The 26138-nt window shown below is 47.8% G+C and overlaps 1 protein-coding gene across 1 annotated transcript in view; it reads left to right on the top strand.

The window, feature by feature from the left end:
- The window catches only part of PRPL11 (plastid ribosomal protein l11), a 38930-nt gene extending 31619 nt beyond the window's left edge, over nucleotides 1-7311 (top strand). The window contains exons 3-4 of the mRNA XM_087394666.1: nucleotides 6613-6676; nucleotides 6850-7311. Coding sequence (XP_087250792.1) covers nucleotides 6613-6676; nucleotides 6850-7058 — 273 coding nt within the window. The 3' untranslated portion in view covers nucleotides 7059-7311. The remainder of the gene's footprint in view (nucleotides 1-6612; nucleotides 6677-6849) is intronic.
- Nucleotides 7312-26138: the final 18827 nt, after the last annotated feature.

Below are 26138 nucleotides of genomic sequence, written 5' to 3'. Positions count from 1 at the left end.
CTGGTCCATCTACCCACAATGCGATGCAGCTGTTAACACCCTAAGCTCTCCTAATTTCAGGGCTCAGAGGTGGGCATTGACCCTAACCTCCAACACCCCCTCCAATGACACACGGTGGGCCTGATACCAACTCTGTCAAATAACTGCCCCATCAGCTCCTTTGCAGGAGCTCTCAAGAACAAGTCAATGATATCTTCTTTATCTAGTTGTGTATACAGTATCCTGCACCTCTAGTATCTCCAAGAACAACTCTGCATTGCTCACAAACAATTAGGTCTTGTCTAGAACTTTCTGGTCCAAGTTTGGAATGCTCCAGATTCTCCATAATCGTTAGGCACCAATAGAACCATCTAGTCCTCTCCCTTAGAAGATAAGGACCGACCAAAACCTGCAAGGCACCAAAGATTGTGGGTCTATTTCAACCCCTTGCGCCATTTCGTATCTTGAATCTTGATCCCACACATGGTGATCATCGTGGGTGGTCCACATTGATCCCCATTGGTAGGAATCCCTTCAACCAACTTTGGTGTAACATACAACGGTAAATGATCGTGTAATTGCAGCGAGACCTTTTGTAAACCCTTTTGCGAGGCGTATGCGTATGCACCACAGAGAGGAAGAGAGAGAGAGAGTTTAGGGTTAGAGAGAGAATGTAGACGACACCAGATTGGGCCCCTGTAGCCACTGAGGGACCCCTTCTCCAAATAGGGAAGAATTTGCTTTATAGTTTAGAACCCAAGGCCAATGCTTCCCTCACTGTAGATGTAGACCATTGTGCAAGGCTATTGTAGAGGCTTGTGCTTTTCCCGGGCATGCAGCGGAGCGGCGTGAGAGAGAGAAGGGAGGACGGGAATTTGAGAGCTATGGAGCTTGAGAGATCTATATGAAAGTTGAGAGATATGGAGCTAAAGAGAGCTGAAGATAGAACTAAGAAAGAGCTGAAAAACAGAAAAGAAAGCTGCTGAAACAGAAACTTCAAACCTCTACTGTGAGCCTTGGCTATGGAGCTGTGTAGGCACTCTCCTGGAGTCCCCCAAAGGGGGGCTCCTTCCTTGGCTGCTCCTGTCCCCATTACTTGGTCCAGCCCTTGGGGGTCCTTCTGGGCTCCTACCGAGGCTGAAACCCAGACCTATAGCTAAAACCGTAAGGTGGAAACCTAACCTATTGTTCTCCTGTGGGAACTAGTGAACTTGGACTTGACTTTTGACTTGACTTAAGGCTGAGAGACTGACCTACGTAGCTTGTGCCTGCTGATTGGGGTCTTGGCGTACGACAAAATCAACTGCAGTAGGGATCTACTTACACCTATTGATGTAGCCAGTTGTCAACTTGCACCAAGTGCGGGGGTACATGCGACATTTCCTCCTTAACTTGGCGGTAATTGCATGGCCTCCAAGTCGTTCGCGAATATCTCTGAGAACTCTTGGAAGAAACTTTCGTCTATGGCAAAGCGCTTCATGGGTTCCTCGAGCTCGAAGCTTCATGTAGAATTTGTGGATGCTGCATCCTGATCCATGCTTACATTGTGGAGGAGAATCCGCTCTGGCTCTAACTTCTGCATCGTCGATCACTTCGGGCGAATATATGGCGTCAACCATGCCACATGGAAGACGCTATGCGTTGTCCAATTGTTTGGAAACCGTAGCTTCATAGAGTCTTCTTAATGACGGGGAATGGTTCAAAACTTCTAATGTGCACGTTGCTTCTGCTTTGGCAAGGCGGTCTTTAACTGACTCTGTAATCTCGGCCATGGATTCTGTAGTTTTATTGGCTTTGAGAGATGGGGATATGAGGAGTGAAGAGAACCCTGTTGCCTAAAGCTGCTTCATACGGTGTACGATCAATGCTCGATGAATATGTATTTAGGATGGTATTGTTCCCACTTTGACTGCGCATTATGACAATAAGATTTTGGTACGTTAAATGCCAATTGATTATATACTTATGATTGCCTGCCAGTTTGTGGATGAAAAGCAGTGGACATCTAGAGCTTGGTGTCAAAGTTTTCGTGCAGAGCCCTCCATAGATGCAAGGTGAATTTGGAATCCCTGTCCGCGGTAATGCTCCAATCGGGTACCAATACTTGATAAATAAGCGGGCTGCGTCTTCTACACTGGTTGTTTGCTTGCACGGAATAAGCATACAAAATTTGCTAAAATGATAAAAAATGGTTAGACATTGAGTGTTTCGCGTACCTGTAGATGCGGGAAGTGGTCCCACAAAATCCATCTTGATGTTCTGAGGCCTCCCTACATAGGGGGGGGGGTCTATGAGATTCAGGGCACCGAGACCCTGACTTGCAGTGTTTGGAATTGCAACAGTCTTGAAAAGGACCCTTTTGGAATGATAAGGGCTGAAGCAATCCTGTTGCCTTCCAATGGGACAATTTTACTTTTTGGTAGATTTCGCATCCCTACACATAGCTATGTACATCCTTTTGCATTTTTGGCCAGTAAAAATAGCGCTCTAGTTTCTCCAATGTACTGTTGATGCTATATGGTCACCTGTGAGGGCGTGATGGGCGTCATGGTCCATGGAATAGAGCCTGCCGCTTGTCTTTGAGTACACAAAATCTATGCTTGTAGAGTAACTATCCTTCTTGGATTGAATAATGGTCGGGAGTGAGAGTCAAGGCAAACTGATATCGAGTGCCAAACTCTATAGTACTGTGTTTTCATAGAGTCTAGGTCTTTCCCTTAAATCTCCAACACAATGGGCCTTTTCTATTGTTTGAATGGAGGCTTTCCTGCTTAGAGTATCGACGACGGGGTTATGCTTTCCAGGGACATACTCAATAATGCTTCCGAATCGCTAAAAGATTTGATGCTATCAGGATTGCCGATCGCTCGATTGGGAATTGGGCATTGTCTGAAGCCACTTTAAGGCTTGATGGTTTGAACTTGTTTTTGATGGTCCTTGCATAAAGGAACGGCTTCTAGTGCTTCAATGCATGGATGATGCTAAGTCAATCGCATTATGCCTTGACCTTTCTCTCCCCTCTCCCGCTCAGTCAGCCTATGCTTCCACAGTCCACACCCCGTTGGGATCGCCTCATCCATGCCATTGTCATCTCCACATCATACCCAGTTCATCCAGTCACCACCCAGCCTTCGGCCTCATCCGCATACTTTTATGCCACAGCCCTTCCAGTTTCAGCAAATAAGGTGAAGGAGTGGAACTTTAGGAATATAGTCACTCTTTCCATGATCATTGGGAGGATGACTGTAGATTTGGTGATATCTCATATCTAGTTGGAAGACACATCACAAGAGACATGGAAGATCTTATAGGTCCCTATGAGACCAAGAATGGATCATCATGCTACAAAATCAATTGTTCAACCTTCATAGAGATGAAGGAGAGTCGGCCCATGACTTCCTCATGAAGGTGAAGATTCTGAAGGATCAACTCGGAGCAATTGGTCACAAGGTGGGAATAGTAACCAGTTAGCCATGTTTGCTTTCCAAGGGGATACCGACGGTTGGTGACGGCGGTTTTCACGACTAAAGAACGGACAAAGCCACTGACATTTGAGGAGTTGGATCCGTTGTTGCACAGGAGGAAGCTAAGATGAAGTTGTACGACAGAAAGGAGGATGATGATGGTGACAAGAAGGCTCTTATAGCGAAGGGTAAGAGTGGCAAATGGAAGCCACAGAGAAAGGAATGATGGTGGACACTCCTGACAATGTAAACAAGAAGAAGTGAAAGAACCATAAGAAATGCTTCTATTGTGACACACCTGGAACTTTTTGCTAAACACTGTAGAAAGAAGGTGGACCAAGGGATACCAGTCCGAGCAGTCGTTAGCCAATGTGGTAGGACAAGAACTACTCTTAGTGACGACACCATGTTTGCATTGAGATAGAGTTTGCAGACCCAGGTGTGAGACATCGAGGAGTGGAGATAGAGGTAGCATGTAACTGCAGCTGTCCCCTCTTGGATAAAACAATCAAAGATTTTATGTACTTTGTCGGTAACAGAAATTACGCGTAACTACTTGCCAATGCTTAGTACCGGGAGTGTGAAGTCCAAGTTGTTAGGAACCCGTGGGTGCGATCAGAATTGAATTCTGACAACTTTGAAATTTTAGGGTTTTTGGGAGTGACACGTGGCAGACTGCCACATGGAATCTGAGCTGGCAGGTCAGTCCACTTGTCCCACACATGTGGCAGCATGTATGGCAAGTGGCAAGGTATGCAAGCCAAGTGTCTGGCCCCAAATCTGGTAGATTTGGGGCAGGTTGTGGGCTGTCCTCTTTGGGACTGCAGCCCACCAAAAATCTGGGACAAGTGTCCACCTTTCACTCTAAGCCTGGGGGGGGGGCTGAGCCTATAAAAGAAGGCCTCTCCCCTTCATTCCCTACATTAAAAATTCGTCACTTTTCTTCTCTCTCCTTTTGGTTGATGCGGCAGAACCTCTCCAGCTCCTTGGGTGCAGCCAGCTTCTCCCTAGGCCATTCTCTCACCTCAGCAGCACTTTCTTTCTCTACAGCAGCATATTCTTTCTCTACAGTTCCAGCCCTTCCTCTCTAGAAATCTGCCCCCTCTCAGCTCTTAAAAAGGTCACCTCCCCATCTATAAGCCCCCATATGAGGAGAGCATGGGGGGGATGAACCTAGGGTTTGAGAGACTGACACATGAGCAGCAGCAGCATGGCTGCCATGTGGGCAAGAATCAAAGAGAGAGATTTTTTGGATAGTTGTGCGCAATCTCCTACTGCACCTGGCTGCTCCCGCTGCCCCCTCCCCGCCATCTCCTCCTCGCGAGTCGCAGCCTCCCCCGCCGCCGCCGCCTCCACCATCTCTCCCCTTCTCCCCCGTCTCTTTCGCCACCTCCTCCCCCGACCTCCTCCTCTACCTTCTCCGCCCCCCCTCCCTGTCTCCTCCCGCCTACCCTCTCTGCCTCTCCCGCCTCGTCTCCCCACCTCCCCCCTGCCTCCCCTCTCTACTTCCTCCACTCCCCCTCCTCTCCTCCCCTCTCCGCTGTCCCTCCCGCCTCCCCCTGGCTTGGGAAACAACAACCTGAGTATCTGATCTAGTGACACACAGATAAATAAGACAGCCAGCTGCCTGGCTGTCCATACCCATATTGTAGGGCTCTCCTGCATCACAAGCTCTCAATTTCACCCCGGGTTGCACTAGAGTAGAAATGGGCTTGCAATCTTGAAAATCAAACTTGTGGAGGAGCTTCTGTGTGTACTTGGAATATGAAGCAACACTTTTATTTCTTCCTGTATGCCCAAGTAAGAGTGCAGAAGACCCAGACCTAACATCTCAAATCATCCTGATTATTCCCAGTCAGCAGCTTGTCATCCACATATAGAATGAGCATAAGGAGAACACCATGATCCTCTTTAACATAGAGGATCCGCTTTAGCATAGAGGGTGCTCTCAGTTGGACCCGTTTCAGAATTCCTGGCTGGCCAAGTAGGCATACCAAGCTACGGGAGCTTGTTTGAGACCATAAAGTGCATTTCTCAGCACCTTGGTTCCCTGACTGGGTTGATTCACAAAAGTTTTGTCTTGAAAATCCTCATTTAAGAAGGCTCTCTTATACCAAATAATTCACATTCTATCTCTGATGGGCAGCCAGTGCAACCACAGATCTGATAGTGGACCGCCCAGAAGGTGGAACAAAAGTCTCTGCCCTTCTGCTGAGCATAGCCTTTGGCCACAAGTCTGCCCTTGTACCTGTCAATGGTGCCATTGGGCTTTATCTGGGCTTTGCAACATCCACTTAGTGCTTATGTCCTTCTTGCCGTGTGGCAGATCCACTAGATGCCATGTGCTATTTTTATGAATTGCGTGCATTTCCTGTTGCGTGCCTTCTTGCCAATGCTCATCGTTTTAGCTCATCTGCATCATACAGAGTGTTCATACAGGCCACATTTGCATGTTCTCTAGCATCTCTTGAGCAGCCTGTGTCTTTACTGGGTAGAGGAGCTGAGAGCTTAGTCTCTTGCAAAGTACGGGTGTGTCCCATACCACCCAGCCCCATCTGCTTATAGATATTGTCAAGGAGACATAGGCATGGCTCCATCCTCGCTGGGTATTCTTAGAGGCCCCACTCCCAAGAAAGCCCCAGATGAGCTAAGGCTCGGATTTATATAAGCATAGGTTGTCCTAGGTGTCTCAACCCTAAGACTTCCCCTTCCCTAATTGTTACAAAGTATGCCATGTCCTAACTGTCCCAAGGTTAGGCCTCCATCACACTAGCCATGTTATGTCTAGATGTGCACATAACATGTAGGATGATGGTATATCAGTCGTTTGTAAATATCTGTATAAGCTGTTTTCAAGGCAGATGGTAAGGGGAAGGATCTTAGATGTTTGTAAGCATTTGTATAAGCTGTTTTCAAGGCAGATGGTAAGGTGAAATGGATGATGTCATTAAATAGAACTACCTTTCCGGACAATTTAGACACTGCACGGACCTTCTGAGTTTGAAGTATTTTCTGGCAAGTCTAAGGAAGTTCTACCTTATTGTATCTTTCTCAGGAGACCGTCCTTTATTTTTGTTTGTGATTGCAATCTGACCCAAAGCATAGATAGGCACTCACATTCAGAAATTGGTAACTTTTCATAATAATATGTTACTTGCTCTTCTAACAGGATAAGAGCTTCACATTTGTGTTGAAGACTCCACCAGCGTCAGTACTGCTGCTTAAAGCTGCTGGTATGCAACTTACTGGTGCAGGAGCGTTGGCAAGTTGTTTTTTCTTTGCTATAGAGCCAGTCTGTATAAGTGTTTCCTTAAGCTATCAAATTTTCCTCGTCTGTCAATGTTTTCTGTTGAGCTGATTATTTTCTCTTTTCCTGATAGATTCCTTACTGCTTTTTTGAGTATAGGAGCTGAGAAAGGATCAAATAACCCAAATAAAGTGAAAGTTGGAAAAGTAACAGTCGATCAAGTACGGGCGATAGCAACGGAAAAACTTCAAGACTTAAACTGTACCTCCATTGAGTCAGCTATGAGAATAATAGCTGGAACGGCTGCAAATATGGGTATTGATATAGACCCACCTATTCTAACACCCAAAACGAAGGTCGTGGTGTAATCAAGCTCAATTCAAAAGTAACCATCTGTAAAATGATCTGTGCAACTTGCCATTCGACAGACTCAAGAGTAAGTAAAGTTAATGGTACACAAAGAGAAAGGGTGATGCTACGGTCCATGTTGTCAAGATTAATCTAGCTTCCTAAGGCAGCAGACTGCAGATTTTTTGGGAGATACAGGGATCATGATTCATTTAGTTTACTAGGCTCGGCTGATTTTTTACTAAGATGATTCCATCTCACAACTTGATTCCATATCCTCTTCATTAGTATTTATCTCTTTTTACAGACTGCTGCAAATCTAAATGAAATTGGCGGTCATCACCAAAGTGTCTGTCCTCGGATTTGAACTTGCGCCATAAGCAACCAATCTGTTTGGTGTCCAAAATGGGAATTGTAGAAGAGAGGACGATTTAGATCTATTGAAGGGGGAAAAGATAGGAGGAAGGAGGGAGGGGGAGACGAGGATAGGGTTGGGCTCATACAGGACATGCCCAGACTGAGGATAGGGTTGGGCTCATACAGGACACCCCACCTTAGCCTTTTGGCCCCCTTCTAACCCCTTCTGACTGAGTTGTTTTCTTCCTTTTACCCCGTTTTACAGCCATTCCTTCCCATAGAATTTTGCTATTAAAATTACATGCTGTGGCTGTCACATGGGATGCCAGAACAACTCAAGTGGTGCTGATCAGTGTGGCAAAAAATGAGGGTACTCCTGCACAATGCTTTTTGGCCGCCATGATTGTTTATCCTCCTGTAAGCCCCTCCATTTGATGAGGTACTCAATGCATACCTTGTTATGAAGTACTTTATCTTTGAAACCCACAATGAACCTAGGAACATGCATATTCTGACCCACGTGGTTTCAGCTGGGACTGGTGAAACATATTGTGGATTTTGGAGATGGGTGGTAGCTTCAATCAATATGCCTAATTTCCCAACCTTGCGGATGATTAGTAAGGGCTATAATACCATCATCTTGTGGTTGCTGAGAGTTTACAGCCACGTCTGAAATTGTGAAGAATCTGGTTTACATCTATATATTTCCTCAAATGGGCTTGTCCCAATAGATGAATGCTTATTGTTGTAGCGAAATTCAGCACTCCGAAGCTATTTATCCCAAGACCTTTGAGAGTCATGGCAGTGCTGGAATATGAAGGTCAATGCACCACCTATGAGCCCCCAAATGGGTTGCGGATATATGGGTGTAGATGGTCCCTCCTTGACACCCGGAGGGAGATGGAATGGAGCTGCCATGTCGGCTGTAATCAGACTGCCTCATGGGCAGCGTTCATATATCCTCGAGTTTATTTTAGGGAAGCCACATAGGCCACCCTGGTGAGCACCTAGGGCTGACAGTTTGCCCAAGTTTAGGGGTGGCTGTGGAGCTGAAATATGCCCAGCCATAGGCTCATGTTATTGGCAGAAGGCCTGGGAGAGTCCCATCAAGTAGTGGGACCTTTTAGAGGCTTGGAGAGCTGCCTGCAAGCTACAATGTAGATCTTGAAAATTTGAGCCTGCAAATTAGATGGTTCCAAGTCTACAATGTCAATCTTCAAAATCTGAGCCTGCGAATTAGATGGTCTCCTAGAGCTATCCACTTGAATTAGACATCGGTCCATTTGAAGGATGGTATTGCAATGTGGATCTTTCAAATGAGATGGTCCTGAGTCTGCTCACCTAACATGCATGAACAACCGTATTGAGTTCCCTTTTTGCACTATTGTGAGGAAAATAAAACAAAACATAGTAGTGCAAAAATCCCGTCTAAACAAAATAATTTCAATCACCGGACTAGTTCAGTACAGTCACATATAATTAAGATAATAATTTAATTAACTAAACTAATCAAGCTAATAATTAAACTTATCAAGATACTAGTAAAACAAATAATTTCAGTTTAGGATAGTCACATACAGTCAAGCTAATAATTAAGCTCATCAATTAAACTAACCAAGATAATAATTAAGCTACTAGTAAAGAAAAACAACCAGGTTAGTTTAGGATAGTCACAATTTTAACTATCGGATTGGTGTTTGAACTCAACCGTCTTGGTAATATATTGATGTACTTGCAAAACACATAGTCTAATTAAGCGAATCAAGCAAATAATTAAACTAATAAAGGCTACTAGAAAATAAAACAAGCGGTTTACGATAGTCAGATAATTGGTGTCTGATCAAAATAGGTCTCGTATTTCTGTTCATCCATAATTTTATTCATGTGACTGTTGTTTGACTTGAACCAGCTCGATGATGCTCGAATCATCAGGTTGGTTTAGGAAATTTAGGTTTAGAAATTAAATGGTATATGACAAAATCAACAAATTTAAATAATTCAACTTCTAGGAGACACAACAATGTTAACCATAAGGTTGGTCACTAACTCGATAATAACAATATATTGTTGTTTTGTTGAAGATATATTGCTATTAAGTTTTGTTCAAGCACGTTGGTTTAAGAAAATCACATAATTGGTGTTTGACCATGAACCATCCACGGTTGTTTGATGTTGTTGATGAATGACAATTAATTAAGTACGAGACAACCCGGTCTAGAAATTAAACATTTTGAAACTCAATCACAGTTAACTACCAAGATGGTTTAGGACAATCACATAACTAGTGCAAAATATGTTGTTGTTAAGTTCTGTCTAACCAGTCTAGTTTAGGACAATTACATGATTGGTGATTGACCTAAGCAGGCCACGGTTGCTTGATGTTCTAACCACTAGGTTAGTTTAGGATAATTAGGTTTAAAAATTAATTGGTATATGAATCAAACAAATGGAAATTAAAATTTAATAATTTTACTACTAGAAAATATAACAATTTCAACCATCGAATTCGTCATGAATTAGATAATAACAATATATTGCTGTTCTGTTATGCAAAATATATTTTTGTTCAACCATGTTAGTTTAGGACAATCATGTAGTTGGCATTTGACCTAAACCAGTCGCAATTTCTTTATGTTCCAACCATTGGGTTGGATTAGGATAACTACATTAAGTCTGAGTTAGCATGATGTGAAAATTAAACATTTCAAAACTTAATCACAGGCAACCATTGAGCTGCTTTAGGATAATCATATAACTGGTACGAAACATATTGTTGTAAATTTTTATTCAAACATGCTGGTTTAGGACAATCACATAGCTTGTGTTTGATCTGAACCAACCATGGTTGCTTGATGTTATAACCATTGGGGTGGTTTAGGACAATTACATTATGTTTGAGTCAACTCGATGTAGAAATTAAACATTTCAAAACTCAATTACAGACAACCACCAAGCTTGTTTAGGACAATCACATGATCTTCCAACCACTGGGCTGGTTTAGGACAATCACATTAAGTCCAAGCCAGCCTGATTCCAAAGCAAAATAATCAAACTATTCTAAACTTAATCATAGACAACCAATATGGTTGGTTTAGGTAACCATTGACCTACGTTGTATCCAACATGTGTAATTTTTTTTGCCGAAAAAACAGTGCTAATTATATTACTTCGAGAACAAAATACAAGAGGTCAGCTTATAGCTGACGGGCTGCGTTCACAAACCGGACGCAGCCCTAAAAGGTAGCATAATAAATCATACTCTCACGGAGGGATATGCTGAGTGTGAATGAACAGCCATCGGGGTGGTGAGTAGTGCCACCGAAGGCCCTGCGTAGTCTGCTCGAAGAAGAGGCTCTGTGTGTCCCAAGCCTGGAGGAAGCGTCTCCGCTTCTCCTGACCAGCCCGGGAGTCTCCCTGAATCTGGTCCCACTGGCCTCTGAGGGTATGAATAATCTCACTCCAAATCTCCGCCATGATCTGGGCAGTCGATAAGGAGGTGCCACCGAGGATCTGCGCGCAGCGCGAGGTCCAGATGTGCCATCCTGTAATGCTGCTGATAATCTCCCAGACTGGCTGCCTCTCCCGAACTCCTGTATCAGCCTCTGCTAGGTGCTGTGGGATACCCTCGAGCGGCCCCCACGTCCCTTGTGTGATGAGGAAGGTGGGGTCCTGCTGGCATGCCTCGAACAAGTGATGAAGACCAGGTGCGGTGCTGCACCAACAGAACGCGCCCCAAGTGATCACTCGTAGCTCTGGTGCTGCGCGAGTAAGAAGCCCGAAGGTCCACCTCCACACTTCCTGGGCACGCGTGCAGCTCCACAGGCAGTGTTTTGGTGACTCCTCATCCGCATGGCAAATCTGACAGCAACCGTCCTGGCCTATCTGCCTCAACCAGCTCCCCACTGGAAGACCTTTGTGGGCAAGAAGCCACAGGAAGTATGAGATCTTCCGCGGCCGCCAACTCTCCCACAAGGCCTTCCAGAATGCCTGCAAAAAGAACCTGGAAATACCCTGTGCGTACCAGCTAGGTCGCTGTGGGTGGGGGGGCGGCTCTGCATCCTCCCGAGAACTCGCCTGCCCAGAGTCGTGTTGTAAGCGAAGAAGGAAGTCGGCCCCTGTCCTGTCACAATCTCTGGCCACCACCACTCTCCTGGGTCCCACTCAAGCTCTGACAAGGCCCACCCCTCCCAGAGCCAAAGACGCCAAAGCTGCAACTGGTCCTGCCCGATACTAGGGTCGGTACGCCAGACCTTCCCCAGAAGGCCTACGACCCTAACCCTCTGCCACGGGAGTAGGGGGTCGATGAGCGCATCCTCTCTCCTGAGTCGTCCATCCCCTGAAACCGCGAAGAAGACGATAGAGGAGTCATCCAAACGTCCTGCGACCACCAATGGGATGCCACGGGGGGTGAACTGTCCCAGCCAGCGGGTGTCTCCAGGCATGAGGACCTGAGGCTCAGGTGGAGCCAACCAAGCGGCTAGGATCGCTCCGTCAATCTCCGTGCGTCTCGCCTGGACTCCGCGTGCACCTCCAGCTGCGTCTGCAAGATCAGTCATCTCTAGATGTCTGTACGTATCCCTCCAAACTCGAAGGGACCGGGCTGGCCCCCTCATCCAGCCGTCCCACCTGATATGTGATCTCTCCCCCAACTGAAGGCCCTCGGCGTCTCTGACCTGCCCATTCCAAACGAGCGGCTGGCGATCGATCTCCTCCTGACAGCTGGGCTGGGACTGAATGAGACTGAGACGGAGCCGCCTCCAAACCATGAGGAGGCTACGAACGAGTGGGGAACGGGGCTGAGTGAGCGGGGCAGAAGTGAAGATCCACCTGAGGGACGGTAGCCACTCTCCACCTCGGCGCGGGACACAAGAGCCTACTCCCTGCTGAAGTAACATCTTCCACGTCTGCCCCCCCGGGGTCAAACCGTGGATGACAAGCTTGCCTAACAAGGCCTAACTCTGAAGCTCTGGATCGATAACCCCCAGGCCACCCTCAGCCTACGGAAGAATGACTGTTTGCCAAGCAACCCTGGCTCTGGTATCTCTAAGACCATCCTCCCCAGACCAAAGGAAGTTCCGAACCAACCTCCTGAGCTGTGCCACGCTGGATCTCGAGAAGCACCAGCAGGAAGCCACATACCAAGCCGTGGCTAAAAGGACCTGGTTAACTACCAGGGCACGACCTGCAAGAGACAGCTTAGTAGTGCTCCAGAAAGCCAGCTTCCGTCGGATGGAGTCTAGCACTGGGAGAAACTGCTGAGCTGGCGTGATGTCTAGGCCAACCTGGAAGCCAAGGTATCTAGCTGTCTGTCCTCGTGGAATCCATCTGAAACCCAGAAATCGCCCCCACTGAGAACACGCCCCAGGGTCTGTGAGAAAACCAACTGACTTGTTCCAGTTGATTTTCGCACCAGCGGCCGAGCAGAAGACCTCCAGGGCCATCCGCACCCTCTCTAGCATCCTCTCATCGTCCTGGACATAAAGGGCTGTATCATCTGCGTACTCCGAGTCCAGAAGCTCCGTGTCCTCCCGAAGTGGAAGGCGAACCCCCTGGATCCCGGTAGACCTCGCCCGAAGGTAGTAAGTCATGGCCTCGGCGAAGAAAAGAAACAGGTAAGGAGCAAGGGGGCAACCCTGACGCACTGATCTCTCCAAGCTAAAGCGCTCACCCATCCTGCCTCCAATGATGACCCTGCTAGATGCTGTCCTGTACAAAGCTGAGATACCCTGAATCCAACCTGCCGGGAAACCTAGCCGCTCCAGAGTCCCCTCCAAAAAGGACCAGTCCACGCGATCGTAGGCCTTCTCAAAGTCGAGAAGTAGAATGGCAAGGTGTGATCCACTGTGCTGAGCCCACTCCGCCGCCTCTGAAAAGGTGAAGACATTATCCAGGATACTGCAATCCTGGACAAAGCCTGTCTGAGTGTCATGAATGAGGTCTGGGAGTATAGGCCGAACTCTGGCACTGATCATCTTGGCGAGGATTTTGTAGGCGGTAGTAAGGAGAGTGATCGGACGCCACTGGCGGATCTCCTGTCTATCTCCTCCCTTCGGGATGAGGCAAATCAGTCCCAAAGAGAGGCTCTCTGGCATCAAACCGCTGCTGAAAATCCCCTGCAGAGCTGCAAGGAGGGGCTGATGGATCTGGTCCCAGAAGGAGGTGAAGAATGCTCGGGGAAGCCCATCCTCTCCTGGGCATTTCTGTCCGTCGATAGCCATCAAGGCCTCCAGCATCTCATCCGAGGTAAACGGCGCCAACAACATCGCCTGCATGCTAGGCTAGACCAGGGATGGAATGTGCCTCCACACCTCCTCACGGGCACGATTAGCACGAGGGGCAAGCGGCTCCTGCTGGAAGAGGGTCCTGTAGAAGTCAGTGGCCAACCCCAGGACCTCCCCCGAATCCGTAACGATGTGACCATCCGCTGTCCTGAGACTCCGAAGCTGATCACCTGCAGCTCTCTGGCCATGCGTCCTGAAGAACTCCCTGCACATCCGGTCACCCTTCCGGGCCCAGAAGGAGAGAGAGGCGTGATAGGAAAACTCTGAGCGGCGCTGGAGTGTCTCCTCCAGGAGGGCTCTGGCTCGAAGGGCCTGGATCCGAAGCTCCTCTGAGCCCAGGGAAGCCTGCTGGAGTCGCTGAATGGAGGCGAGGTCCCTCCGAAGAGCTCTCTCTCTACTCCACCAATCCTGTCGAACCTGTAGGGCTGCTAGCTGGCAGATCTGGCTGGACTCCTGCAGAGCCTGCGCAACTGAGTCCACCAAATCCGTGCACTCCCCCCAATCTCTGTCCCAAAGACTGCAAATACTGCTACGCACGTCCTCCCTCGAGAAAATAGAATCGGGAATCCTGCATGACCGGGGGGGAAGGGTCTGGGCTGCCGAATCTAATGAGAGGAGTACCGGCGCATGGTCGAAAAGTGTCGTCCCTGGAACTATACTCGCCTGACCGCCTCTACTGATGGCCCAATCACTGACATAGAATCTATCAAGCCTCTCCAGGAGTCTGCCTCCTTCCCTGCGGAAGCCCCAAGAGAAGTCCAGGCTCCCGTGCCAACGCCGGAAGGACGGGTCTCTCCAACTGTCCCTACCTCCTGTCGCGAAGATGAAGGAGTCCCAAGCTGACTGCTCTGCCTGAGCCATACCTGTGAACTCCGAACCTCTGCCCTGCTGGTCCTCCAATGTCTCCAGATTGTTGAAGTCACCTCCAACAATCCAGGAATCCATGTCTGGAAGAATCCCTGTAAGTGTCCTCCAGAAAGTGGCTCTGCATCGGAGGTCTGTAGGAGCGTAAATGTTGAGTATTCCAATTTTGGATCCCTTCAAATCCAGGCCTACCCAAAGGGCTCGGCCTGGGATCAACGTGCCATGACCGAAAACTCCCTGGGCTAACTGCTCACACACGGAGGTACAGACACCCCCACTCCTCCCCTGTGCGCCGATCGAGGGCTCCCAGTAAGTGTAGGAACGTCCAGGGAGAACCTTCCCGCAACTACGAGAATGAGCCGCAGAGAGCTTGTGCTCCTGGAGCAGAAGTACATCCAAACAACCAATCACTGCAGGCTGAAGTTCCTGTCTCAAAATGAGCTTCCTGGGACCACGGGTGCCAGAAGAGTGAAACCCGTTCACATTCCAGGATACGAGGTGTAGGCTCATGGAGAGGGATGGGGAGCTGCGAACAACTGTCTGCTCGCGGTCGAAGTCGATGAAGAATCAGACATGTCGGAATGGAGGCGCTGTCGCTTATGAGAAGGTTTGGAGGGGGAGACGGGATCGTCCTGCCCGTCCTTCAACACCTTCAACAAAGGCGAGAGGCCTTTGGTGCCATGAACAAATGCTTTCTCGAGCCAGCTCGAGATCTCTGAAGTGGTCATCCCATAGAAGGTTCGGAGTTTCTGATGGGACCAAGCTCTGACATCCTGGGGGAGAGGCCATGACAGGGTAGGTCTGAGGATCACAATCAGTCGGAAGCGTTTGGCGGCGCAACGCCACCGCAGGCACACCTCGCCCTCGGACCACTGAGTCTCGAGAAGCTGCCCACCGGACGGGCCTATCTAGGAACAGACCTGGGCGTGTGTCTGCTCTCTGAGCGCCTCCCAAACCGAGTCGTCTGTCCAGGTCTCGGTGCCATCGCTGAGGAACGTGAAGGCGAAGCTAGGGCCATCCCTAGGGGCCAAGGCGACAATCTTCCCATCCGCCCCTTTGCGGAGCAGGAAGATGCTGATGTCGAGATAAGCCGGGAAGGTCCCAAGGTCGGCCATGTCCAAGTAGTCCCAGGGGATAGATCTGTAAAAGTCTCGAGGAAGCGCTCTCTCCTGAAGCTGAGACCCATCAGAGTCTGCCACTGAGGGGCTAGTGGCCATGGAAGCCTGCTCCAGTGGTGGTGTAGACTCCGAGTGTCCTGCCAGCGGGGGGGGAGGGGGAGGAGGCTGAGGGGTAGGCGACTCGAGCTCCACGGAGGCGACTGGCGGAGCAAGTGGAGGAGGCGGAGCGGGGGCTGCCCTCGGCTGGGAAGCCGAAGGTGCAGCTGACACTGTAGAGGAGTCGAGGGGAGCAGAGGGAGGGGGGGATGGGGACGCCTCTGGAGCTGGGGCTGAGAGGGAGGAGGAGGAGACTGAGGAGGAAGAGACGGGGGCTGAGGCTGCGGGTCGGGCGAAGGGAGGGGAAACTGGGGAAGGGACTGGGACTGAGTGGAAAGGGGCGGGGGAACGAGAGAGAGGGGGATCTGAGGCTGTGAAGGGCGGGCTGCCGTCGACGAAGAAGCTCTCCCAGGTCCCTGGGGCGGCTGCCTGTCAGGTCTCTGGGGTGCTGCTGCCGGAAGGGTAACCTCTGCCTCCTTGCCTTTATCCGAGATCTTCTTGTTCTTTCCTCTTTTCCTTCTAACCTCGGTCCAACCACCCACTAATTCTGGACCGGGCTCTGCCTACCTCGGCTCCTCCTGACGTGACTGTCCGCCGGGGGGGGGGCGGGGGCGGAGGAGGCGGGGGCGGGGGGGGGTCGAGATGAGCTGGCGAAGCGTGGGCACGCAGTCGCCAAGTGCCCAAAGCCGTGGCACCTCAGGCACTGACCTGGCTGTCCGGTGACTATCATGCTCTGGGTGATGCTGTCGGCATCTGTCACAATCTCGATCACTGCAGGGAGGGTCGCAGGGTCTGCCACAGCCACTCGGACTCGGGGGGCTCCTGCCGTGGTCACCGCATCGGCGAAAGTGTCGTGCATAACCCATCCAAAATGGGAGCCCAAGTCCCTGACAATCGGCCGCAGCTCAGCAGCAAGCCCTGGAAAAACTAGTGTCACTAGGTGGCGAGGTATACGGAACCGAACATCAAAATTTGCTGCGCTGAATCCACGGTACCACGGGACTATCATGATAATCTTTCCATCCACCGATGTGGGGGAACCAGCAATCAGGTTGCTCGCAGCTTTCTCATTGGAGAGTTTGAGCCAGAAGATGCCCCTTCCCATAAGGGCCACCTCCTCAATATGGCCATCCTCTAGCAGGAGAGTGGACTGGAGCCAGTCCCTGATGGCTGCTCTGGAGGGAGAGTGTCCAATGACTCTACCGTAAACAGAGGTACGGGCAAAGTCAGTGGCAACCTCCTGCACACGAGATGATTGTTGCTCTGTCAGGATAACGCGGTAGGCATCTGGAGAGGGAGGGTCCGACTGGGCCTCCGGATCCGGGCAGGGGCCGCCATACCGCCAAGACTAACTGCAAGCTTCCGATGAAGAACAGGCTGCCACCCCAAAAGGGGAGACGAAGCGGGAGGGTGGTGCCTGGGTGTGGAAGGGATGGTGGCAGAGGCGGAGGGTGGAGGCAGGGTGGGGAAGTGAAGCAGAAGGGCGGGCGAAGCGAAGTGAGTGAGCGGGGGGGGGTCGGGGCGAGGCGGGGTGAAGGGTACGGGGCAGGCGGGTGGCGCGGGAGGGCGGGGGGAGGCGGGGTTGGTGTGGCGGGGGCGGAGGGGTGAAACGGAGGGCGGGGGAGCGGAGTGGAGGCGGGGGGGGCGGAATGGGCGAGTGGAGCGAAAAGGAAGCGGGGGGGAGCGGAATGGAGGCGAGGGGGGGCGGAATGGCGGAATGGCGGAGTGGCGGTTGAAGGCGCAGGGGACGGGGGGAGCGGGATGGAAGGCGAGAGAGCGAGGGGGTCGGGTGGGGTGAGCGAGGCGGGTGAGCGAGGGGGTGGGTCGGGTGAGCGAGGGGGGCGGGTGAGCGAGGGCGGGCGGGGGGGCGAGGGCGGAGAGGCAGGGGGCGGGCGAGCGAGGCGAGGGGATGGGAGGCAGGTGAGCGAGGCAGCGGGTGAGGGGGATAGCGAGCGGGAGGCGAGGGCGGAGAGACAGGGGGCGGGGGTGGTCGCGGCGGGGGGGGGGGGGTTAGGGAGTGGAGGTAGCGATAGCGATGGGGGAGAAGCTCGTAGGAGCAGGGAGAGTGAGGCCTTGGCTGCAACTGAGCTCCAGGAAGTTGAAGACCATGTAGCTCTTTGCCACCGGACTTAACGTATCCAACATGTGTATGATGTGCTCATTCAACTTCTTGCATCCCCTTTGCTTTCTACAGATGTCATCAAGATGATCGTGCAGTCCTTTTGCTCTATGTACAACAACTGGAGCCACGTTGGTCCTTTTGATTGACTTCATTTGTGCTGTGTGCCCAAACGTTTCTCTTGTGTTTTTAGACGACACCAACATAGCGAATGTCACCCTGTTTGCAGCTAGTTGATCTAAGCTTATGTTCTTCGCTCCGATGGTGTGCAACTGCAATTGCTTCCTGTTACTGCTATGCAAGAAGTCTTATTTTTTCTCGTTGTTTCTCTGTTTATAAACATTTAAAACTGTCTTCCATTGGCGTTTTGATACCATGTCATTGGTTTCCTTGTCTTGTAATCTATTCCTTGTACCTTGACCAAGCTTTTTAGCTTTCCTATCTCGCAACCTTTGTTGTGTCTCTTTCAAAGCTATCTAGAGCCTCAAGCCTCTTCTCTTGTATGGCTTCTTCTTGCTAGGGATGTGCTACCCGTGCTCTTCAAGCAGATCTCTACCTCTGCTCCTTGACTGTGTTGTTGCGTGTAGCTACTCGCCTCCATTTCTTCTTAATGGCTATCTGAAATTATCACTCGCATGTTCTCCTCCTGGGCTGCTCTTCCTATTACGTGTACTCTCAGGTTTACTTGCAATTGGTCACTTCTCTTCCATCTCCCTTGGCCACTTTCCTCGTCGTGTGTTCATTTGCAATTGCTACACTAGCATGCTGGTGGATACTTTGGCTCTTTTTCATGCTTGTGTATCACGTTCTCTTGATCGTTTCTCATACATGATCAGGGATACAAAGCTGCTCCTAACGTTCATGAGCGATGGCTCTTGGTTGTTCGTGATGACTCGCCTTTTCCAAGCTCGCTTCTTGACTGTGCCTTCACACAGGTTCATGCCCACTTCTCTTCATTGTTTTATACACGTACACTACTTGCCTTTTCAAAATGCGCTGCTCCTCAGACTTCATGGCTCTCGGTCTCCATGGCTCCCTTCATGTTTCCATGGCACTCTATTGATTTACCACCTTGCAAGACTTCTATCATGTTATCTTTCTCTTCGCAACTGAGGGCAAGCATTAGGTCATGTGGCGCTGAGCATCTCTTTTGGTTACTCAGACTTGATTGTTTCTCTTCGCTGTGAGACCTTGAACATGATACATGGATCTTTGCGAGCTTCTCAGCATTGCATGCAATCCTCATACATTCCTCATACATGTTAATTATCATTTACGCCCTTTTTCTTTCTTTTTTAAGCCCTTTAAAGCCACATTTATTTTATATATATATATGTATATATATGTACCTTGCATTTATATTCGTTTAAGAACTTACTCTTGCTTATATTATTTTATTTTAATCAGCTCCAGGTTTCTTAATTAATTTTTAGTCCATTTAAAAAAAAAGTAGTTTTCTCTCTAAACCCTTTTCTTTTTCAGTTATCTTTCTTCTTTCTTTAATAACTTTTTACTTTATATTTTTTAGGTTTGTTGGTGCTTGATTACTATACTAGAGTAAGTCGCTATATAAAGTCTTACTTAATTTACTCACCCCAATGCTTATCTAACTAAGTCATTCTTATGCTTACCCATTAGTTTAGTTCCCCTTGAAATCCTTCAAAATACCTTTTGTTCCAAATACCTACTACTCTAGTATTTTTAACCAAAACTTATTCTTTTATTGATTCTGACATTGGCACCTATTTTTTTGAAGGCCATATGGAATTTTAAACCTACTTAATTTCTTGCTTTTGTTTAATAAAAACATGTTATATTTACTTATCTACCCCCTTTTTGGTCTCAAAAGCCTTTTTTCTTCTTAGGAGTTTATTGAATTTTTGATGTAATTAGTTTCTTTTTGTCATTTAATTTTGGTAATGTATGTGGAAATTTTCTAAGGTGTGGAATATCCCCCTTGACTAATCCTTTTTATTTAATTCTTAAATAATTGTCTTGGTTAAGGGTGTGGACTACTACTCTTGATTTTTTTCTTCAAGTAATTTATGTATATTCTATTTAATTACCCTAACGATTTCCTTCTCTCTCTAAAAAAAGTCATTTTTATTTGTCCTAAATCCTTTTAAATTTTCTCGATGTCTTAGAAGTTGATTCACTTTTCTTATAGAATTTAAAAGGTTTGTTCGAGTTCTTACGTAAAGTGATAACAAGCTAGGGAATACATGCATTACCTCTCTACCCAAATTCAACTATATTGTTATAACAAATGGTTGGTTTGGATGGTGACAAGTAAGTGGAACCTGACCTCGGAGCTTGGACTACCTGACGGATTCGACACTTTTACCAAATTTCATGCATGGTTCATGTACACCCATATTATGAAAAATTTCTTATCTTGAGCTTCATGTGCCATGTTGTTAAAAAGTTATATTTTTTACACACACACACACATGAATTCCTCCCCTGAAGGGTAGGATGGAACCTGATATAAATAAGTAGTACCATTAGCCAGATACCCGTAACTACTAGAAAGTATATTGACCTCGATGAGGGAATAGAAGGCAATGACCCCTATTGGAATCAGATATCGTAGGAGGACCTCATATCTAGTATGGACCCCAGGAGGCTTACATGATTAATTGAGTACATGCCATAACTTAGAAGTGAGGAGCACATTCCTAATGTTGTAGCCCGTATAATTATACGTGCGGAACCCCAACTTTAGGAAGAACTAACCTAGCAACCTTCTAGTAATTATCTTCGACTAATGAATTACCTTTAACCTTGGATCCCAAGAGTGAGTTCTAGAGTTATTCACAATGGAGTAGGATATGAGCATTACATAGTATCAACTAAGGGGATCTAGACCCTTGGGATGGCACCACAAAAAGGATGCCCACCCTCGCACCTTTGATCCCTACCATAATGGGTAGGAAATTCAAGATCAAGGTTAAGAAAGTATAAGTAGTGGCATGACTCGAACGGATAATATATTAGGCTATCTTTAAGTAGGGCACAATGCCTAGCAATCTTACAATATTTATTTGCCATAACCCTACTCCTAAAAAGGGAGGATTGATCCTAAGAGGAAGTAAGTAGGTACCCCTCACAAACAACTAAGCATAAATGAGGACGAGGGGTGATTGAATTAACGAAGAGAACCATGAAACGAGACATTTCTAAAATTGGAAGATGACCCTTGTTACATGAGAAAAACAATGCAAAAAGAAATAAGGGGAAAAGAAATATAAAGAAAATATAAGCGAGCAAAAAGAGGAGACATCTATGATTGATTTGCATAAGAAACGGCCTGAGCAACTTTTAAGGAGGGCATGGGAAAATCACTTACCAATGACTTAGAGCCCCCCAACAAGCCATGAGCAATCGAAGTACTAGAGGTATTTGAATATGTGGACTTTCCCACCCTCAATTACCTTTGGAAACGTTACCAAGACAACGGAATCCAAAGTACGAAGAAATTTCACGAGCAACAAGCAAGCTTGACATGTTTGACAATGTGGCCTTGAGAGGAAGAGACCTTACAAAGCCGAAAGAACGACACACTGGTTCACTCCCATGGAGGCCACCCAAGTCGGTATTTGACATGCTAAGTAATAGTCCACGAACATTAGCCGTGCTTGTGTCCATGCATCATGGTTCTACACTCCCAGGGAAGGTTACCTTCTCTAGACATGGAGGTAGATGGTCTGAGTGCTCAGCACAAGCAAGCATCGGGACCTAGGTGATGCACATCTGTCTGAAGCTCCAACTTCGACTCTTCGAGTCTGTATACTTGTTTTGATGGGAGCACAGACATCGTAGGTTGATGTTTTGATAGACTGAACGCCTTGGATTGCCTCCCCTACTGTTGTTCACAACCAGTCGGAACGTGTGATGCGCTAAATGGACGTAGACCTCATTTGTTTAACTTGGATTTGCTGGGGACGTCACGGCACGGCGGCCTCTCCCTCTATTGTCCTAGCAACCCTTACCTTAAAAGTGTTTTGGCTAAGGAGCTATATTGCAGTCCGAGTGCTGCCAGAGCACGAGGAGGACTCTAATCTTGAAACGTAGTTCCCACAATGATCTGCCATGGCTCACGCTTCTCCCTCGGTCGATTATGAAGTACGCCACTTAGGGGATCTGATGATTTCAACAAAACGGTTGATTGCATGTCCACGTTCATGGTCTGCATTCCCTTCTATTACAGTTGTTGGTAAAGTCCGCTTCCCTCCAACGTTCATGGTTGGTGATTCCTTCCATTTCCTGCTTCTCATGGCTCCACCAGGTCATACTTTGGGATGTTCCTTGCGAATTGTAGCCACCGTGCTTGACCATGATACTAACGAGGACCCTTGTTCCTTAGCTCGTCATACGCTTCCGCCTACGAACTTTCCATAGTTCTTGTGAACTCCCTCATCTTCCAATGAGAGGATTTCTTCGTATACATCATGGGCTCAGCTGTGAGGGCCTGGCTCGTTACATGGACTACTTACTGCTCCTGCTTCATAGGGTGCGTGACCCCCTATCCGTGACCCCACCATAGCTCCTGCTTCATAGGGTGCGTGACCCCACCGTAGCACAGTTTCCCAGCCTTTCACCACTGGTTGTCACGCGCAGGCCCCTTAGTGCATCTCTCTATTTGCTTGGCGATCGACTAGTTACTTGCCTACGTAATTCCATCGACTACTATCGCCTATGACACTCACCTTTGGTTGTTACACCCCAGGTTACACGTAGCCTCTTCTCGCCTCATTGCTTTTGTTGCCTCTAGCCAGTAACGTAAGATGAATGCCCCTTACTTGCTATTGATGCACCACATTCACGAGTACGAGCGTCACTTTACAACCGAGCTTATATATCACAAGCCCTTAATAGGAGACTTAGTACATCCTGAGCACCTTCCTTCTCCCTTTTGTGACCTTCGAAGGAATGGCTTGGACCATGAAGAAGAGCACCCCAACTAGAAACATGGCTCTCGGCTTTGTGTGAAAACATTAGGCTAGAAGGAAGCCCAGGTAGAGAGGAAAACCTTTAGTTTGGTTTACGTTTCCTTATTACGTATCTCACCTTTTAGTTTGGTTTACTTTGGTCTAGGATTTTTCTAGTACGTTTTTTTTGAGAAAAGAACGTGTTTTTCGAATTAAAAATACATGTGGACGTTCAAAACGCAAAAAACACATTTTTTATGAGTCAACGTTGACTGGCTATATACCGACCGGTAAATCCCAACACCGGTCGGTATTTTCAGACCGGTATTTTTTTAAAAATATCGACGGGTGTTGGGATTTACCAGTCGATGAAAAGAAACCGGTCGGTGAATCACCACACCAATCGGTATAAAACAAACCGGTCGGTGAAACAAAAAATCGGTCGGTATATTCGAGAAAATATCGGTCGGTGCAGTGTGACACCGATCGGTGTGTACGGATCGAACGTGTGGCATGCATGCATTGGCCACGAAAATTGACCGGTGTGTGGACATACCGGTTGGTATGTCGAGTTGGATTCTATAAAAGGTCTCCTTCACGTCATTTTTTTCCACAATTCACCGAAATTCACCGGAATTTTCCGCATCTTCGCTATTTTTTGCTTCTCCTTCAGGCTTTTGGTGAGCTTCTAATCTCGTTATTGTTCTTAGTTAGGGCCAGGTGATGGCTCGCTTCGGCCGACTGGATTCACCTCGCCTTAGTTGAGGAAAAAGAGAGAGAAGTATGTCATATGTTTGTGCTTGCTTGCTTTTGTGTGCATGTTTGCATGATATGTTTCACTTGGGGCCAGATGGTGACTTGCTTCGGTCGGTTGGATTCATCTCACCTCAAGTGATGTTCTAGTAGTATCAGGATTAAGGTCGAGTGATGGCTCGCTTCGGCCAACTGGATTCACCTCGTCCCAATTGAGAGAGGAATAGAGAGAGAGAGGAATATGTATGATGCTTATTTATGCTTGCTTATATGTGTTTGAATGTGTGATGTTTATAACTTGGGGTCGAATGATGACTCGCTTTGGCCGATTGGATTCATCTCGCCTCGAGTAACATTCTATTAGGTAGTATCATGATTAAGGCCGGGTGATGGCTCGCTTCGGCCGATTGGATTCACCTCGCTTTGGTCTACTATCATATATTCATATATATTGTATGTAGGTGTCAATAGAGCCGATTATTGTCCGGTTGATAGCTCGCTTTGGCCGACTAGATTCATCTTGATGATGAGCTTTCCAATGAGCTCAAGATGTGTGATCACACAATGGTGATCTAGATCATCTTGGTTCATTACATTATGATTGCTGTTATATGTTTTCCTGTTCGTCTTTTAGAGCCTATCCTTCTTCGATAGCCTGATAGGATTTGTTGGAGTAATTTGTATGAGGCGCGCTATTGTTTTTAGGGTCCACGATATAATTATCTATTAGAAATTCATGTTAGCATGTGCATAGATCTCAATTTTATTTCTTGATTTTTTTGCATTTGTTTTTGTAATGACTGTTGAGTGTTAACGTAATGCATTATGATTGGACCTAGATGTCTCAATTACTTAATTGCTATGCGTTGGTTTTTGTATGTACACGTCGTGACTCATCGTGGAAGTAGAACCTCACGAGTGCTTACGTAATGATTGTTGTGTGAATTAGATCTATGCATTTGCCTTTCTCATGGTAGCCACCCCTTCAAAGAGAGAGAGAGAGAGAGACTTGGAGAATCCAGTTGCAACAACTTGTCCGTGGGGTGTGCATTCGACATATTATAACATTGAGTGAGGAGCAAATAAGAGACATTCCGCATACCAAGTCTAAGCTGGATGAAATGCATTAGCACATACTTGCTCAATTTGATTGTAGCTGGGGGAGGTGCAGAGAGGTGGAGCAGACAAAGGAGAAAGAGGCTGTACTAAGTTTCCTACCTAGAGTGCTGGGTGATATAGTTGCACAATGGGAAATGGTAAAGCAGTTAGAGCCCTTGACAAATGCAACAAGGTCGAAGTTGGGTAGGTGGCTCATAGGATGGAAGGAATCCCACGCTGCCATGTTGAGAGTTCACGCTCAACATCATGTGATCATGTGTGCATAGCACCATCACGTGATCATATGTGCATAGCACTAACCTTATAGAGTGCTATAAAGGAAAGGGTTAGATCCCCTAACCCTAACCCTAAAAGGGTTTGTATATATTCTATTTTTTCAACTAATTCTAGTGTACAGTTAGTCATTTGTGGTGTGCTCTCTAGCTGTGCCCTCTCTCCTCATCTCCACTCTTCTCCTCTCCCCTCTTCATATTTTGTCATGGTATCAGAGCTTCCTTGTCTTCCGTTGAGACATTGTGATTCTTGAGAGTGTGAGAGAGATTGTGAGATTGAGAGTTCTCTTGAGTGTTCTCCGTGAGAGTCCACTTCCGGTGAGAGATCTTCATCCATTCTTTGAGAGGAATTTTCCGTTCATTCTAAGATAAATTTCCGTTCATTGACAGAGATTTCCGTCTATATGAGATTGAGTGATTCCTTGTATTGTTCTTAGATTGCAGTTGAGAGAAAGAGATCTCTTTGAGAGAAGTTCAGAAAAGAGAGAGTTCTTTGAGTGCTTCTGAAGAGATTCAATGAGAGAGGGATGTTTCTGATTCCGAATATGTGAGATAGAGAGCTTCTTGAAGAACTTGAACGAAATATCCACGGGCTACTCCTCCGACTCTCGGCTACCATAGCAACGAGAAGCAGTGCCCAGAAGCCACTCTTGCAATCGCCATCTACCTCGAAATGCTATGCTAGCAACAGCTGCTCCATCCACACGGGTTGCAGCGACCTCTTGCAAACGGGCTATCCACTTACGGCCGTGACCTTCTACAACGAGAAGCGCCTCTTTCGTAGCAAGTAGTGAAGGCCAACCCTCAGTCGCCTCTTTCGCAACTAGACGATACGACTTCAGCTCTCGACTTTCGACGTCAGCCTCGACTTCCGTCTCCAACTGCTTCGCTTTGCGTTGCTGGCACTCGAAGGCTTGATGCACATGGCGCTCGAGCAGCCCCTGCCTCTCCCAATGACAAGCAAAGCGCCTACTCTACGACAAGCGACAAAGCTTCTACACAACTCTGCTAGTCAGCATTAGCAGATTAGGACCTTTGCTAGTGCAAGCTAGGTGCCGCTAACCGCCGGCTTCTCCAACAGCTGCCTCAACGAGCTCCGACCTCCTGAGTGACTTTACGCCATCAACGCTCAGCTCTCATCGAGCTCCTAGCTTCATCAAAGCAGCTCCACGACGAGCTCCATCGCCAGC

The sequence above is a fragment of the Dipteris shenzhenensis genome, chromosome 23, assembly GCF_047967505.1.
Source record: "Dipteris shenzhenensis isolate YYH24624 ecotype China chromosome 23, Dip_SZ_1.0, whole genome shotgun sequence".
In the NCBI taxonomy this organism is placed as follows: Eukaryota; Viridiplantae; Streptophyta; class Polypodiopsida; order Gleicheniales; family Dipteridaceae; genus Dipteris; species Dipteris shenzhenensis.
Note: the sequence above shows the minus strand (reverse complement) of the source record. Positions and strands in the feature narration are given on the sequence as shown.